The sequence below is a fragment of the Scardinius erythrophthalmus genome, assembly GCF_964197995.2.
Source record: "Scardinius erythrophthalmus genome assembly, chromosome: 25".
NCBI classification, from domain to species: domain Eukaryota; kingdom Metazoa; phylum Chordata; class Actinopteri; order Cypriniformes; family Leuciscidae; genus Scardinius; species Scardinius erythrophthalmus.
The window spans coordinates 7,968,285-7,987,041 of NC_138245.1; the positions used below are offsets into that span (position 1 = coordinate 7,968,285).

The 18,757-nt window shown below is 41.1% G+C and overlaps 2 protein-coding genes across 3 annotated transcripts in view; one reads left to right on the forward strand and one right to left on the reverse strand.

The window, feature by feature from the left end:
• pole4 (polymerase (DNA-directed), epsilon 4, accessory subunit) overlaps window positions 1-18,757 on the reverse strand; it is a 349,858-nt gene that overhangs the window by 309,491 nt on the left and 21,610 nt on the right. The window lies entirely within an intron of this gene.
• pde4cb (phosphodiesterase 4C, cAMP-specific b) overlaps window positions 17,781-18,757 on the forward strand; it is a 72,049-nt gene continuing 71,072 nt past the window's right edge. Inside the window, exon 1 of the mRNA XM_081358557.1 lies at window positions 17,781-18,364. Coding sequence (XP_081214683.1) covers window positions 18,090-18,364 — 275 coding nt within the window. The 5' untranslated portion in view covers window positions 17,781-18,089. The remainder of the gene's footprint in view (window positions 18,365-18,757) is intronic.

The window sequence follows — 18,757 nt, forward strand, 5'->3', positions numbered from 1 at the left end:
TATTCAAGCTTTGGGATATACTATCACGTCATACAATTGTATCTTTGTCAGTTACTCTCTGCCGCGTCCTGTCACAGTAAACTAGCCTGTCAATCATCTTGACACTGTTAAAATCCTCCACATTTCATTTCATTTCCTACCAAATCGGAGAGAAATGCATTAACATAAAAGTTAATGGCCAAACGGATCTTTAAAAACAACAACATTATTGCAGATGAAATATAACACGGACAACATTAAATAAATATATATTTCCCTTTCGAGGGAACTTGCGATGACGCTTTGGGAACGCCCCTGCGTGATTGCGGCTGAAGCACGTATGTCAACTAGTCGAATGGAGAGAGTGAGCGTTATGGGCGGATGACGTCACGACCAGGAAAGGATAAAAGCACATCCGGTCTGACCGGCATTAGCTTCTGTGCCTCAGCAAACGCTCTGTGTCAAAATTGTCTGTCTATTTACTGTTGTCTGTTCACAAGCATTTCAAAGTATATTATGGCGAAAGAGATGTTTAAGTTGTGTGCTTCTCCCTGCCTGAACTATTTAACGGGTGGGGATACACACGATTTACTGTCTGTATCTTATGTTTGGAAGTGGCAGTGGCAAAATTAAATATTGAGTGGCCGGCCGAGAAAAGGGGCGCTTGTCCTAAAAGCAAATTAGACGAGACCGTGGAATAAGCCATATTTGTCCCGTCTTTCCCGTGCTCCTCAAAAATCATGGGGGCTTGGCCGACACTCTCAGCCGAAGCCTTCAAAGCAGAAACCGGATCTGAGGACCGTTCTTCAAGCTAAGAAGGCTTTGGCTCAGAAAAGGTCCTGACTCCACTGGCATCAGACCGCTGAGGGCAGACCCAACCAGGGAGCGCTGTACACCTCAGTATAGTAATGCCCGTTTCATCTCGGTGCCCTCAGGGGGCCGTTCTGCCAACACCGTCACCCTTGGTGCCTCGGGGCGCAGCGGTCTCCAGTGATCACATGGCTCAGTGTCAACTCGACGCTGAGTCAAAATCGCACCCTCTGAGGGGGATTCAAAAACAGTCAGTTCGTTTGGTTCCTGCCAGTAGGCCACCGAAGTGGCTGTTCCAGTTACACCAGAGGACAGACTTGAGAGACTGGTACCCTTAGTAGATTATCTGACAGAGTGGAAGAATCTACAGAATATATCTCAGTGGGTCCTGCAGATAGTAGAGAGCAGGTACAGAATTCAGTTTGGTTCTCGTCCACCACGCTACAACGGGGTGGAGCAAGAGGTGGAGCAAGAGGTGAAAGCTCTGTTAGCGAAAGAGGCTATAGAGCAGGTGTACTCACCCGACAGAGAATCGGGTTTTTACAGCCGCTACTTCATTGTTCCAAAAAAGGATGGGGGGGGGGGGGTTGTTGCGTCCTATACTAGATCTTCGACAATTGAATCGTACAGTCCAGAGACTCAAGTTCAAGATGTTGACACTTAAACAGGTCGTGACTCAAATCAGGTCCGAGGACTGGTTTGTAACGATAGATCTAAAAGACGCATACTTCCATGCCAAACATCTCCATCTCCATCCTCCCTCAGCGCAGGAAGCTCCTGAGGTTTTCTTTCGGGGGCAAAGAATACCAATATCGGGTGCGTAGATGCAGCTCTGGCCCCGCTCAGGCTGCTGGGCATACGCATTCTGAACTACATCGACGACTGGCTGATTCTGGCGGAATCAGAGCAGTTAGCAGTTCGGCATCGAGATGTCGTCCTCGCTCACATGATGAAATTGGGGTTGAGACTCAATGCCAAGAAGAGTGTGCTTTCTCCATTACAGAGAACCACTTTCCTTGGTGTGGTATGGGATTCAAAAGAGTGAACATCTTGGTTATGTATGTAACCCTCGTTCCCTGAGTAGGGAACGGAGACGTTACGTCGGATGACGACGAATGGGGTTTCGCTTAGTACGTAACCGAGACGTTACCTTTCGTGGTCACTCCGAATTACGTCGGATGACGACGAATGGGGTCCCCAGTCTAATCACGCCACCTCGGCTGTCTTCCAGTGCCCTGCGTAAGTCTGAGCTCCCTGTCGTGAAACTAGCACGGACGAAGGAGTCCTACTTAACACAGGAGTACCAAGGTACACTGGGAAGCATATCTCAGCAGAAATATGCAATTATGCCCAGCCCGAAGGGGGGGGGGGGGACTTAGAATACACATACGACCCAAAGAGGCTGCATATGGAGTATCACTGGGGTGTCCAGCCGCAGGTGGAATATTTCAACCCCAGGGGTGGCAAGGTGGCTTGCCGAGGGAAAGACACATGCTCAGAGAGGCTTACAGTGGAAATACACATGTGGGGGTTGCCCAGAGGGGGAACCATGCACATGGAGACACCTAGCCAAACGCGAAAGCTGCCGGTGGCATAACTCTGGCATTGACGTCGAAAGTGCTGGAGGAGACTCAGGGCTTATTAGGCTCACCTGAGGAAAATATCGCACGTATCCCGTCCGTGGAGAGGAATGGCGAGCAAGCGAAAGAGCTGGTCTGAGGTTCTGAAACCGCGTTCTGTCTACGTAGGCATGAAGGGCGCGTACTGGACAGAGCAGTGGCAAGGCTGGGTCTGCCTCTTCCAAGGGCAGTGCTTGCAGGTTCACTACCTGGTCTCGAAAGGGTGTGGTAGGAACCTTGGGCATATATCCAGGCCGGGGTCTCAGGATCACGTGAGAGTTAGCCGGCCGAATTCCAGGCGCGCTTCGTCAACCGAAAATGCCTGCAGGTCCCCTACCCTCTTGATGGAGGCCAATGCAACCAGGAGCGCTGTCTTAATTGACAGGAACTTAAGCTCCACTGATTGCAGAGGCTCAAAGGGAGCACTCTGCAGGGCAGTTAAAACCACTGAGAGGTCCCAAGAGGGTACGAGGGGAGGATGAGGAGGATTCAGTCTCCTCGCTCCCCTCAGGAACCTGATGATCAGGTCGTGCTTTCCCAGAGACTTACCATCAACTGCGTCGTGATGTGCGGCAATAGCGGCAACATACACTTTCAGGGTGGAGGGAGACAGCCTTCGCTCCAACCCTTCTTGCAGGAAGGAAAGCACAACACTGATCGGGCATTTCGTGGGTTCTTGATGTTTATAAGAACACCAGTTGACGAAGAGGTTCCACTTCAACGCATAGGCATGTCTCGTGGACGATGCTCTAGCGGAAGTGATGGTAGCCACCACCGCTGGTGGTAGGGTACTCAAACCTGCCTCGTCCCGTCCAGGAGCCACACATGTAGGTTCCAAAGATCGGGACGAGGGTGCCATAGGGTGCCCCGTCCCTGAGAAAGCAGGTCCTTCCTCAGAGAAATTAGCCAGGGAGGAGCTGTCGCGAGAACTAGTTCTGAGAACCAGGTCCGGTTGTGCCAATACGGGAAAACCAAAATGAACTGCTCCTCGTCCTCCCTGATCTTGCGCAAGGTCTGCGCAAGAAGGCTCACTGGGGGAACGCATACTTGCGTAGGCCCCGCGGCCAGCTGTGCGCCAGTGCATCCGTGCCGAGCGTGCCCTCGGTCAGGGAATAATACAGGTCGCAGTGGGACGAGTCGTGAGAGGCAAACAGATCTACCTGTGCGTCCCCGAACTGATCCCAAATCAGCTGGACCTTCTGGGGATGGAGTCTCCATTCTCCAGCGAGAGGCCGAAGCCGAGACAGCTCGTTGGCCGCCTGGTTCAGGTCTCCCGGGATATAAATGGCTCGAAGCGACCTCAGATGCTTCTGACTCCATATGAGGAGGTGGCGAGCGAGTTGCGACATACAGCGGGAGCGCAGACCACCTTGATGGTTGATGTACGCTACTGTCGCGGTATTGTCTGATCGGAGTAGTACGTGCTGACCCCTGAGCAACGCACGGAAGCGGTGCAGGGCGAGACGTACAGCCAGCAACTCGAGGCAATTGACATGCCAAAGGTGCTGGGGTCCTGTCCAGGAGCCCGCGGCAGCATGTCCATTGCACATAGCGCCCAAGCCCGTGGTGGAGGCATCTGTTGATACAACAACATGCAGGGAAACTCGTTCTAAGGGCACTCCAGCCCGTAGAAAACTGAGGTTCGTCCACGGGGTGAAGGTCTGACGGCAGGCTGGAGTCACTGGGACTTGGAGCGTGCCGTGTTGCCATGCCCACCTCGGGACTCGATCGCGAAGCCAAAGCTGAAGCGGTCTCATATGAAGCAATCCGAGCAGCGTTACTGCGGCTGCGGATGCCATATGATCACCCTGGCCACCAGCCAAAGTATCCCGTTTTTTAGGAAGAGATAGATTGGGGTGTGGCAGAGGGGACTCTACCCACACTGAGATCATTGAGCCTCGATCATTGCCAGCGTATTTCCTTATATACCCACGACGTGGGGCGGACTTACGCTATGCAAATTCCGCAGACCCATGGCATTTTCTTGCCATTGGCTCGTTTTGTATACTCGAAGGTGAGAGGCTTTCTAAGCGAAACCTCGTCATCCGACGTAACTCGGAGTGACCACGAAAGGGAACTAATGTTCATTGCGAAGAAGAATTCTGATCATGTAAATCGCAGCTGTAGAGTTTAAACCTGTTTTGTATTTTGATACTATGCTTAGAAAGAGGGATGTAATTCATCATTATGCGTATCACTATGTGTATGTGATCACGAGGTCTCACATAGTCTGTGTTAGAAATTTTGCTTCCGTGTGATGTGTCTGTGTGGTCAATAAAGCCACAGCTTGTGAAGCTGGAGTCTATGACATTTTATTTCATATTACACGAGTCTGCACTGCTATGAACTTATGAATCTGCTGTGTTTTCTTTGTGATGTGATTCATACAGTCGTGATGCTTTGCCAGTGGCATTTAATGAAGAGAATTACTGCCAATGCCCTCAGGGCATGACACACACACACACACACAAATATATGTAAAAAAATATATATTTATATAAGGTGTAGGATCTACCATTTTCACTCAGAAATTGTAGGCATTTTTTTACAAATAATTACAAAGAAACAGAAAGTAACATTGCATTAAACTTAAAATTTTGAAGTAGAAAGAATGAAATAAAACAGGTTATTGGAGTACTATTACACGGAAAAATAATGTAAACTGTAATTTAATAATCTTTGTTTATTAACAATTAAATGAGGGAAACTAAATATCCCAAGAAATTCTTTACAATTTGTGTAAGAAAAAATATAAGCCTACTTAAATTCATAACATTATTAAAATGTGTAGATTTTTTTTAAAGAAATTATAAATAATTTGTAGGTATAATAATATTTATATGAATAATAATACACAACACTGTGTGACCTTTTTTAAATCAAAGCAAAAAAGAGTTTAATATTACCATACAGTATAGCCTATGTATTTGTTTTTAAAACCTTATAAAATGTTTCATTTTGAAAAGTTACATTTCCTTCTGTCAGAACATTGTCTTATATATATATGCGTGAAATTTTTATATTGCATCATCACTTCTGTTTTTTTTTTTTTTTTTTTTTTTTTTTTTTTTTTTTTACAATAGCCAGGACACATTTCTCAATACTAAGTTCACTTTTTTCAAAACTCTTCACACAGTTCTCCTTACCAACTTTCAGCTTGGCAGTTCATTTCATATGCAAAATGCTTTAAAACTACCAAGACATTTCATACCTGTACATGTCTCAAATCAACTCACTCTTCCATAAAACTAGCAAACATAACAAAAAGACTGTCACTCATAAAACAATGACATAAAAAAGCACTGACAACAGGCAGCATTACACAACAATTTATTATGTAACATTTCTTTACAAAACAAGAATGACACTCTCAACTGTTTGCAATTCACTGCAGTTTACGTTACATTATCCATGTTTACATTACAGTACAAAATAATTCTCCTAGAAAAAAAAAATGTTTCCCCCTTTTTTCTATATGGTAATGAAATTGAAAGTCTAACAGCTGTGTAGGTGTTCAGCTACATCTAATTCTTTTGATAGTATATTCTTTTTTTAGATTGATAATGTATTTCAATATGGTATTACTGTTGAAATCTGGCATATTGCTGTCCTCTTCAGTTTTCTATTATGTTAGGTTTTGAACTTAAGTTAACAGTTTTGATGAATAGAGTATGTATTTTGAACATGGGCAAATTGGCGTGTCGGTACATGGAGTTTTGGTGGTGGTTTTGTTCGAGTGAGTAAATAATTTATGTAATATTAAAGATGTTGTCATTTAATGCCTTTTGTGCCAAAACAATGATAAAAGATCCACAGTTTAGCCCACATAGTTGTGCTCGCTGTGTGAAGAGTTTTTAAAATGAACCAAGTATTGGGAAATTGGTCCTAGCAATTGTAAAAAATAAATAAAAATAAATTGTTTTAGGAACGATAATGCAATATCATAAATTCAAGCAAAAAATAAACGAATAAAATGGCATATTTCTGTTATCAGGTTGAAATGGTGATATTGTCAAAAACTAATGACATGTAAAATTGTGGGACATTTTGCTCCTAGCTTAGCAGATTTAGCATGTTAACACATTGAATCATCTGCATGTGGCGTATTGTTAGGCTGAGAGGGGCAGAATGCTCTGGGGAGGCCAACCAGCTGACATACGCACTCAATACAAACAGCCATCGATCTACATTCAATCTACTGTACATATTACCAACCATAGCAAAGAGAGATCTGACTGACAGTGAAATAATGAGACTATTCTTCCATCTTTGGCTGTGATAAATCATTGTTAATCAACTGACCCAGAACCATTCATCACAGTGGCAATCTTCCGATATTACATTGTCTGTTCGAGAGCTTCCCTGTAGTTCAGAGACTGAGTCATTGTAGCTATCACAGATTCACAGCTTACATGAAGCAATTAACACACAAAGCCCACAGTTTGTCAGCCGATGTCCTACGGCGTCCTACTCTTCACATTAGTCACTGCAGCTCTTGACTTTTTGTCACAAGTGCAACAGATTCGAGGATAAAACCTGATTCCAGTTCAACTGGAGCATTAGAGAAGAGACTGCTTGGTCGATATGAGGGCCTGTTTGTACTCTTCACAGACGACCGATCAATGTTTGTACTCTTCACAGACGACTGGTCAATGACACCTTGATTCTTGATAATAGGACAATCCTCATGACATCTTTAAGAAGCTCTGGGAAGTCGTGTTGGTAAACTGTGAAAACTGAGCTGTGAGATCAAGTTCATTTTCACAATTACAGTATGTAACGGTCTTACACCTCACAGTGTGTTATGACTCCATTCTTTTGGCTTTAGTGGCTAGTGGCTTTATACATATTATATATAGGCCTATTATATAGTTAGTTTTGCTTTTGGTGTTGCTTATAGTATCAGGGATTTTAACAAAACCTTAAAGGGATAGTTCACCCAAAATGAAAATTATGTCATTAATTACAAACCCTCCTGTCTTTCCAAACCCGTAAGACTTTCGTTCATCTTCAGAACACAAATAAACATATTTTTAATGAAATTTGAGCGATTTCTGAACTACCAATTTGACGCTTCAAAAAGCTTATAAAGAGATCATAAAACTAATCCACATGAATTGAGCGGTAGCTTTATATGATGAACAGATTGAATTTATTCATAACATAAACAGAAGCTCAACCGAACCTGTTTGACGCGTGAGAACAAACCTCTTGCGGAAACTCATATGTGGATAACACGAGAATGAACCTCAATGGTTCTTGCTAAAGCTCAAACGTGCTGCGTAACACGAGAATGGACCTCATTGTTTCACGCAGGTCAAGAGAACATGTTTGAGTTTCCGTTTACCACAACTGATTGAACTTTGAGTTGATGAATGTTCATGTGTGAATTCATATGGATTAGTTTTACGATCTGTTTATTCAATTTTTGAAGAGTCAAAGTGGTACTTGCATAGCCGTCGGAGGGAGAAAAATCTCTCAGATTTCATCAAAAAGATCTTCATTTGTGTTCTGAAGATGAACGAAAGTCTTGCAGGTTTGGAATAGCATGAGTGTGATGAAACAATTTTTGGGTGAACTATCCTTTTAATATTAAATATTAGACTTTTAGAATGTATCTAGTCATACAGCACTGCTGCTACAGACATGAGTGATACTTGCTGAGGAAAGGTGTGCTATTACATTTCTAAGCAATCAGACTTGTGATTTTCACCTTGTGGATGATATTTAAAGGTGAAAAACTTCATAAAAGACTGGAGCTGAGTCATATTAAGATCCCAGAATATCATAAAGACTTGGGTTCTTTCGATTTACGCTAATAAACAACTGCGCAGGATAGCCACCACCTAACAAGGTCGTGGCAACCACCAAAGCAGCAGTGGAGTATCGCATTGAGGCACTCAGAAAACCTTAGGAATACCGGAGACCAAAAATATTGTTTATTTTGATTTCATGCGGACTTTAAAGAAAATGTTCAAGACTGAATACTAAATCTCTCTTAAATAATCAGTGAAGTATTTAGTGTTTATTACCTAAAAAGTCACTTTCAGATCATAGGAAGAACATTTATTAGAGATGAAAATTTCTAAAAGATCACTATTATTATTGAACAGTGATTTTTTTTTTTTTTTTTTTTTTTTTATAGACCTACTTTTTATTGAGGTTCATTGTGGGATTGAATGAGTAAGCCTACACTTAATAATGTCCAGTAATGGGTGTCCCAATTTTATGGTGTTGTCGATCAGAAGTCTGTGTACTAGTAAAGCTATATATCCCGAGTGCCACACCATCAGGCTCCGTCGAAGGATCCTTTGAAGGCAGCCTTCATTTTATTTATTTATTTATTTATTTTTTATTGTAAATTAATCACATAATGCTAATCTGTGCTCAATGTAAACCACTGGGAGACCTCAGATGGTTGTCATAAGCTGTGCTGCATTAGAGGTAGGGTAGGCATTTTTATATAAACACTTTTCGTTATTCTGGTTGAAACTCTTTTCACATCCTGATCGCAATCAATAATAGAAGTGGTCTTATATATTATTACATGTACATATATCTTTTGTGGAAGTCTAGGGACCAAACATTTTTTTGATCCAATCATTGCATTCGGTCCGGATTGTACTGTATGTCAGCATGTGTATTTCCATACCTCCACACACCCTGCTCGCGCAGAATTCACACGTCATCAGCACGTTCTCTGAAGCTATCCAGAATTGTAGACAGACAGTCACCGAGCGCCACAAACAGACAGCAGCCGTCTTTTACAGCTCCTCCACCATTCACGCCATCTCATAACCGGGATTACCAGATGGCAAGCCTGAGCTGTTCACATACTCAGACTCGGATTTACGCGTTTCTATGTCAACGCTATCAATGCCGAAATGAATCTGCAACAGAAAGGTGGTACAAGTAAGAGATCTGTAAGTTGTTTAAATTAATTTTTATTGTGATGTTGAGACATGAGGCAGTTTAACGCCGTCTCTCACCTTGTGATGCTTTGCAAACTCTGCTGTGTGTGTTTGTGTGTTTTGAAAGAGGCGTGGCCTTGAAGCGCTCTTGAAGGGAGGGTGAGATCTCAGGCTTTCAAAGCAAGCTTGCTATTGCTAGCCTCTCTGAAAAATCATACATTTAAAAGAATGGCAGTTAAACTGAAGATTTTTTATGTAAAGTATTTTTCAAATTATAATTTTAATAGTATTTTCGCACCTTGACAGCAGGGCGGAAACATTCATGATGTAGTCATGTGCACTTACTAGACAAGGGGTGTCCAAACTTGGTCCTGGTGGGCCGCTGTCCTGCAGAGTTTAGCTACAACTAGCCTCAACACACCTGCCTGTAAGTTTCTAGTAAGCCTAGTAAGAAATTGATTAGCTGGTTCAGGTTTAATATGGTTTGGAGTTAAACTCTGCAGGACAGTGGCTCTCCAGGAGCAGGATTGGACACCCCTGTCCTAAACGGTCTGATTCTAGCCCAGTGGTTCTCAAAACTTTTTCAGCAGGATGCCCGCTTGTGTAGGGTAAATCATTTTGCGCCCCCACCCCAAAAGAAAACTCATGACGCCAAACATCTAAACTTACGATTTTACCAAAAAACAAATACATTTGTACAATGCCGGAACATCAATTATGTTTGTAGCCTATTTTTTAAATGTTGAATACACATTTGTTAAATTCTATATTTTATCTATATTTGACAGTTAAAAATAATATTGCCAGAAAAGTGCAACAAAAGTATTAAATACTGAACAGTAATTCCATAGTAGATGAATACTGAAAAGTTCATTTAAAATTTAAAAGTGCATTAAACTTGACAGTGGCTCAGCAGATTGGTTTGTAATTTGAACATCAAGCAGATTTTTTTTCCAGCAATCTCTTTTCTGCATGAAACATAAAAAAGCATAAACATTATTTTAATAACAACCACTGTACAAATACACTCAGCCTGCCTTAGACCATCTTTCTTTGTAGAGCTTATCCATTCTGGGTGTTATTGGGGAATTAGTCTCAGCCTGAACGTCTGATGCATATGGCACACTTTTCTGGAAACACTTCAGGAGTTTCGAAGTCGCGATCTGATTGGTTGAATTCTACAGGATGTCCGGGAGACGTGTGTATTGCGTTTTTATTGGTCCGACTGGAAACAAGTGCTATGACGAAGTTCACAGCTCCATTGTTTCAATAAACTTGCACAACTTTCTTGAATGAATAATTTATTAGATGCACGCCGGTGTGTTATTGTAGGGACATTGACATTATATTGTCCCGCCCCTAAACATGACGCGGAACAAAACAAACTGTGATTGGTTGCGTTACATGTCAGTCAAATGTCCTTTTGGGCGTACTTGGCCAAGAAAAGCTGCGATAGAGTCAGGACCTTCTGCCGTCAGTCTGAAGGTCTGGCTATGTGAGACTAGGGGAATGGCAAACTCTCAAGTCATCTTCCACATTAAGCCATGCCCTGTTTTTTGTCTTTATTACCATCATGGCTGAGAAAGAAGTCTCACAAAGATATGTTGTAGGGAAAGGCAACAATATTCAATATTCCTTGTACTCCCTTTCAACCGTGGGCTAAACTCTGCTGGGGCCTGCTGATGAACTCTCATCCTGAGAGCGCGATCACTGGATAATTCCAAAAGTTCATCTTCAGCCTTCCCGCTGAGGCCACTGGCCGTCACATCACAAGAAAAGGGATCTAGAAACCCACTCATATTTCATGTCAATGTCTGTGAAGTAGTGATTGAAATCTTCATTGAGTGAGGTGAGGTGATTGGTAATGGTGTTGAGCATGAAGTCCTCTCACATGCAGTTTGTATCCAAAAATTCAGATAGATAGATAGCCGATCATGAGCAGCCTCTGTGCATAGTTATGCGAAGAGACGTGACTTAACGAAGGTGTCAGTCGCTAATGGCAGTTGGCAGTGGTATGGATTTAATCTTGTTTGTGGCCTAAACTCTGCACATATCCAATGCTGCTGGAAGTATTAATTCATGTTACACTTGGTTATTCGCAGGGCTGCAAGATACGATGCTGCTGTGCTTTCTCGGGTATTGTAGTGATGTTAGTTAGTCGTACCTTTTGCTTTACAAATTCTTCTTTCTTTTTCTGGAAAAATATTTGAATGCTCCGAGATGTCGGTTGAGTTTATATGGTTTCAGAGCTTCAACGGACAAAATCTTAAAGCACAACGTGAACTGTGGTCTGCCGTCACTATATTCCATAAAGCCATATTTTATGTACGAGGCATCAAATTTACTCGGTTTAATAGATGTGATAATTGTTGATGACAAGTTGATTGGATAGATTATTTGAACGTGCTCCTAGCAAACTTTGTTAAAGGGTTAGTTCACCCAAAAATGAAAATTCTGTCAGTAATTACTCACCCTCATGTTGTTCCAACCGCGTAAGACCTTCGTTCATCTTCGGAACACAAATTAAGATATTTTTGATGAAATCTGAGCTATGTCTCACTCCTCCATAGGCTGCTATGTGACCGAAACTTGCTGGCCCAGAAAAGTTATTAAAGAGATCGTTAATATAGTCCAAGTGACTACAGTGGCTCAATCTTAAGTATATCAAGCGACGAGAATACTTTTTGTGCGCAAAAACAAACAAAAATAACGACTTTATTCCACTTTTCATTTCCTTCTCTCTGGGCCTCTAGTTGGTTCGCGTAGTCTTTTTGCGCAGCGCGTCTGTGTTACACGTCACCACGTAGGCTCACTATTGGCCGACGCCGGTCATGTGTGTGATGCGTGATGACGTGCAACACAGACGCGCAGCGCAAAAACACTACGAGGCCCAGAGAGAAGGAAATGAAAAGTGGAATAAAGTCGTTATTTTTGTTTGTTTTTGCGCACAAAAAGTATTCTCGTCGCTTGATATACTTAAGATTGAGCCACTGGAGTCACTTGGACTATATTAACGATCTCTTTAATAACTTTTCTGGGCCAGCAAGTTTCGGTCACATAGCAGCCTATGGAGGAGTGAGACATAGCTCTGATTTCATCAAAAATATCTTAATTTGTGTTCCGAAGATGAACGAAGGTCTTACGCGGTTGGAACAACATGAGGGTGAGTAATAACTGACAGAATTTTCATTTTTGGGTGAACTAACCCTTTAATAAAACATAATGTAGTGTATCGATTCAGGGCCTTGAATCACATTCAGTTTTTTGAATGTTACGCGTGCACGAGTGCAAGTACAAGCGACACTTGCTGGCTGCAGTTCACTTAACGGCCACCAGTGCCGCTAATAACAAGGATTTCTGAATTCTACATATAGCTCCTTTAATTTGTTTTATTTGTTTTTAACTCATACAAATTTTATGTGTATTTTTTCTGTATGGTATGTCTCATGTTCTGTTCATGATTTGTGCAATTAAGACAAGCAAACAAACTTAACTCAATTCAGTTAAGAAAAAAAAAAAAAAAAAACACTTCTCAGAAAATCTTAGCAACTGCATAGCAATACCCTGACAACAACCTTCCACACCCTAGCGCAGAGGCAGTGAGTTTAGCACAGCTAGGCAGATTTAAAGATGTTTAGATATGATATACTTCATGAGAAAAATAAGTGCTTGTTTATTCTTGTTCATTTATTTTTACATTTGTGTTGGCAGTTCTCTCATGGATAATTAAAAGTATCATCAAGATGTGGTTCTGAAGTTGTCCTACTGTGAGCTGTAGACATGGAAAATATGGTATGTGTTTTTACCTAGGTAAATGACAAAAACATTCCCCATAACAGCTGTTATTTTTGCACTTCAATCTTACACTGTAAAACATTTTGCTTAGCTGACTTGAATATTGATTATTTTTTACTCAGAGACGAAGAAACTCCCTGGTCTCCAACCAACTGGACCTTCAGTCCAAAACCAACAATGCCGTTCGCCGCAGGTTCTCTGGGCCACTGCTGCTTCCCCCTGTGGCCCGCAGACACTCCACCCTGGATGCAAAGAAATTAAAGGACCTTGAAGCGCTTTATAAATCAGCCCTGGCCTGCGCGGATGCCCAAAAAGAGTGAGTGAGCCAAGTAGATTTAGGTGTCTGATAAAAGTGTGCAATATGATATCTGATGTGATCATAGCTACTCTTCAATAGAACTCTGTTGATTGAATCACATCCTCAGAAATCAAACACAGATTGCTGCTGTCACGTGTAGAGAGGTTTCCTTAATGGACACTGAGTGTGCAGTTACTGACACTGTGAGCAAAATGTGACTCAGTTCATTCATGATGCTTATTGTATTTCTGTGTATAAGCCGGCATGGTGTGCTCAACAGTGAGTGTGTTTGTGTTAAATGTCATCCGAAAACGTACAAATATCTAATTTGACAGGTATTATATGACATGAAGTGATGTAGCTACAATACGGCAGGTTTTTAGTTGACTTGTTAGTTAAAATGATATGGGAAAGCAAATAAAAGAAAGGTCATGGAGATTTGAGCAGAGGGTGGGAACAACTCCCCGGTGCTTCTACTCTGTTTACTGATCTGGTTAAAGGGCACCATGACTTGGAATGAGATCATATGAATACAGAGACAGAAGTTCAAGACATTCAGCATGTTATTAAGAACACACTTACATGATATATTTAACTTTTTGGTGAGCATAATAACAAAAGAGCTAAAATCTTTGCCATTTTTTTATTGGAACACCTTATAAAGCTTTTGTGCTGCCACAGCTTGTCAGATTAGTTTGGTTCCTGCTGGGGGAACAAACAACATGTCATATCAGCTTATAAGGTGGTCAAGCTTGATTTTGGAACATAGCAGATGGTTTGTTACTGGAAGGTGGTCTACCAGCTCTAACCAGATTGATCAAGGTCTATCAGGTTGATTGTGGTCTCACCGGCTGTTCAATACTCTAAATCAGCTTGAAGCAGTGAATGACCCACATGGTCCAGCTAAAAGCCATGGAAAAACACACTACCATACATTAAATGAGTACCAAATCATTAAATGCAGTCACATTACTAGAAAGATGAATTAAGTAATTGTTGAGCCGGAAAATAAATGTGTATATAAGATTTCACAAAACAGTTTGAAACGTTTTTCTCTTGCATTGTGTAATCTCTCTTTAGTACAATTCTGACCATATCATTTTAAGCTACTTAAAGTCTCTGTAAACTTGTAAAACTTGTAAACTGTACACACACACACACACACACACACACACACACACACACACACGCACGCACGCACACACACACACACACACACACACACACACACACACACACACACACACACACACACACACACACACAATGTAACACAATTTAAAACCCTGTCTTTCCTAAGAGAACTTTTGTCTCTTCATCCATTAATTCAACTTTAAGTCTAATAAGATAGAAACTTTTTGTTTTGAAGTAAAAATATCAACACATTTAACTGAAAAGTTTCCAAGATGGTGTGCATTTTCTCTAAACATAGCTTCTGAACAATTTGTTAACAATAAAACACATATAATGATCATTTTTAAAGCAAAACCTTAAACAAACAGAGTTGACATTGATGGTAACAGAGTTGATAGCAATAACAGAGTTGACCTCCCAAAGTTAAAAGACCCAAAACAACATTTTCTGCCAGACTCTGAAACCATTTTAGATTTACTTTAAAGCCATATGTTTACATTTTTATTTATAAACATTAGAGCAAAATAGGCTTGTATTTTGAGTTATGGTGGGGTGAGAACAAAAAAAGCACATGGCCCCTCTAGATCTCCTAAAGTTACATAGTGCATCATTAATTACAATGTGTAAACAAACCATGCACAAATTGAGTATACCTTTAAGACACAACACCTTGGAAGAAACAGTTAAGTTACATGGTGACACTCCTATCAAAGAACTCCGCAGTCTACCTATTTCTGCCCTGCATTTTTTTTTCTATTTCTGTCTTTTTGCAGTTTTTTTTGCCTTCCTTATGCCTGGTTCAGACTACACGATATTTTCATCTGTTACGATAGTCACTGTGCCAGATTATGTGATACTGACTCCTAAATTCTTGTCGTTTCATGGACAAGAAACATGTCAGACCTTTAACGATGTGTGTGATATAATCGAGAAGGTACAATTAGTGACTGACTTCCAGAAACAGTAACGTAAACCGAAGCGGTGTGTTAGCTTAATGCTAATTCACTGGGTTTCTGAAGCGCCTCTGCTATCGTTCATCAACATTTATCTTTTTTCACTCAGTCGTGGTCATCCCTCGAGGAAACATCATAAAGGCAGGAGAATTGTTGCCACAGCTCCACAAACCTTTCCTCCATTGCATAATTCCAACTAGCAGGACCGACAGCACTGTCTCGCTTTTGTTTCAACATGTTTGAAAGCTGTTTATGGAAGAGCTTCTGCAAAAAGAACTAAACATGCTAATCTTTCTGTCATGAAGCGTTGCAGATGTGGCGTCGGTTGTAGTCCACTATGTCACACTATACAAGATAAAACCAAGGATTCGTCAAGATGGAACGATGGTGTCTCGACGGCCATTGTCGTTTACAAATCACCATGACAGCCAAAATCTGACTGATATCGTGAAGTCTGAACCCGGCATAGGATCGTCATCTCGCTTTGCCCTGTATTGCTGTTGCCTTTCTGCTGCTGACAGCTTCATACCTATTATTTCCTTAACCTGGAATGATACAACAAATGTATCATTTACAGTAAAATGTCCTAGAATCCATAATAAATGTAAAAGAATGCAACATTTTTAAATGTGATTGGGAACATTTGACTCTGTTACTCACTGTCAACTCTGTTATTATTAAAGGTCCTGTTCTTCGTGATCCCATTTTTCAAACTTTAGTTAGTGTGTAATGTTGCTGTTAGAGCATAAATAATATCTGTAAAATTATAAAGCTCAAAGTTCAATGTCAAGCGAGATATTTTATTTAACAGAAGTCGCCTACATCGAACGGCCGGTTTGGACTACATCCCTCTACTTCCTTCTTTAATGACGTCACTAGTACAGTTTTTTGACTAACCTCCGCCCACAGGAATACACAAAAAAAGGGGGCGTGGTCTTGTTGCGCTCCCACGGAGAAGAGGAAGAGTTGCGTTTGTAGAGTGTGTTTGTCGTCATGTCGTCGAGACGCTGTTATTTTCATCCCGGAGTCAAATCACCTTTGTCTGGCCTTCCCTGAGCGCATGCATCTCCACGTTATGGTAAGAGGCGTGACCTTTCCGGGCAACGTGCGCTAAGCTGCTGTCGAATCACAACACAGGAACCGCTGGCACAATCAGAACTCGTTACGTATTTCTGAAGGAGGGACTTCATAGAACAAGGAAGTCATCAGCCCGTTTTTAGGACAGTGAAAACAGCGGTATACAGATAAGTAAATTGTGTGAAAAATACTGTGTTTTTTTACACGCGAAACATGAACACATGTTATATTGCACACTGTAAACACAATCAAAGCTTCAAAAACACAGGAAAAACAGGACCTTTAAACTTTGGAAACCAGTAACAGAGTTGACGATAGTTGACATTTTCTACCATTTTGTGCTTTAGTTCAAGATGCTAACCTCAAACCAGATACCACATTGCATGTCTAAAAACTGAATTTTATGTGTTTTCATCATATTATTGATTTTTAAAAAGGGAATGGGAAATTCACTGCAATATCACGATAACAAATCGATTTGACAAATAACTAATCTACTATTCGCGCACCCTAAACATTATGTACAAATTAATGAGAAAAGAATAACGACATACCTCACTGCCTTCTAGAGTTCCCTGCTAGAGGAAGTGATATCACTTGGTACAAGTCACATGCTTTTTCTATGAACGCTTTAGAGATTTTTATGTTGTTTTATAACAAAAGTAATAGAGTTGACAAGAATGTAGGGACAGACACAAAATCTATTATTTTTTTTTTTATTAATTAAATTACAAATAATACAGAAAATGGCTTTTCTATGTAATTGTTTATATAACTAAGCTAAAAAAAGTTGAAAATTAGACTTGATCATTCATGATCATTCAAGTTGAATGTATGAATCAGGAGGCAAAGACAGACAATAATAGGCAGAGTGGGAGTCATTTAGTAAATATTTTCAATAAAAAAATCCCTAAAGTCCCTATATATATATTTTAGTGATAGAGTAATATAATTTGTGTTATTGTTCAAAACTGACAGGTTTTTATTTTTATTTTTTAAATAACAGAAGGTTTATCTGGGAGACTCAAAATGCACCCTCAATTCTAGAATTACTCGTGTGTGTGTGTGTGTGTGTGTGTGTGTGTGTGTGTGTACTCAGTTTGGGAGTGTGTAAAGCACCTGGTGATGTAATGCACACTGGGCGTCACTGTATAGCGTCGCTCTGCATGATCTTTATATCCGCCTCAGCGCGCACTCTCTCGTTCACTTCAGCCGGATACAAGCTGCATATGTGCCGCGACGCTGGACGTTTCGCTTTTTTGTTTGCTGTGAGACGGCCATATGTCACAGTTTCACTCCGTCTCCATCCTTACCACCTTTATTGCTTCTGAACGATGCGGAGAGTGACTGAGCGAGTGTAAACTTGAAAGAGCTTTGCTTCTGCAAACACGCTGTCTTAATATACTGAGAGTTTAATTTGCTTATAATTTAAAAACTTGAACGTAACGGGCAAGCGGTTCTCGGTTTCAGAACCACTGACCGCTGGACAGCTCTTCTGACGTTGAGGAACTATATGAGACTGCAAACTTCGACAATTAAAAAATTCCTGACTTTGGACAGTAGACACGGAGCTTCTGCACTGATGGAGTGCTCGGCGCTGAGCAGGGAAGGTGCTGGTTTGGCCAAACCGCCTAAGCATCTTTGGAGGCAGCCCCGAACCCACATCCGAATCAAACAGCGGTACCACTCCGACAACGAGCGGTACCTGTGCTGTAACAAAGCCACTGAGCAGCACCGCCCAGGGCTGAAAAAACCGAGAATGTCCTGGCCGTCTTCTTTTAACAAACGGTAATTCGTACTTTAAATATGTCAAATGTCACTTTGTAAGTGCAATAGGAGAGCTTCCTCTTGTGAAATGACAACTTCCCCATTTGATTGTTGTCAATATCTCAGTGACTGTGAGGTTTTCAGTGAAATGTATTTTGTAAAATGTATTTTCGTTTTAAAAACCGCTTTAATTACGTATTATTTTTGTAAGTTCTATTCTTTTGAACAGAATGAAGTTGAAATTCCAATATCATCATATTTTTTTAACTATATAATTTATTCATTTAATTATTAATTTAGTTAAATCTCCCAGCTCAAATCAGATAGAACTGTTCTCAGGATTAGAGTTTGCTCACAGATGTCCAATCGGGGCAAGATGATACATTGATATTGATAAGTTGTCACAAACCTTAA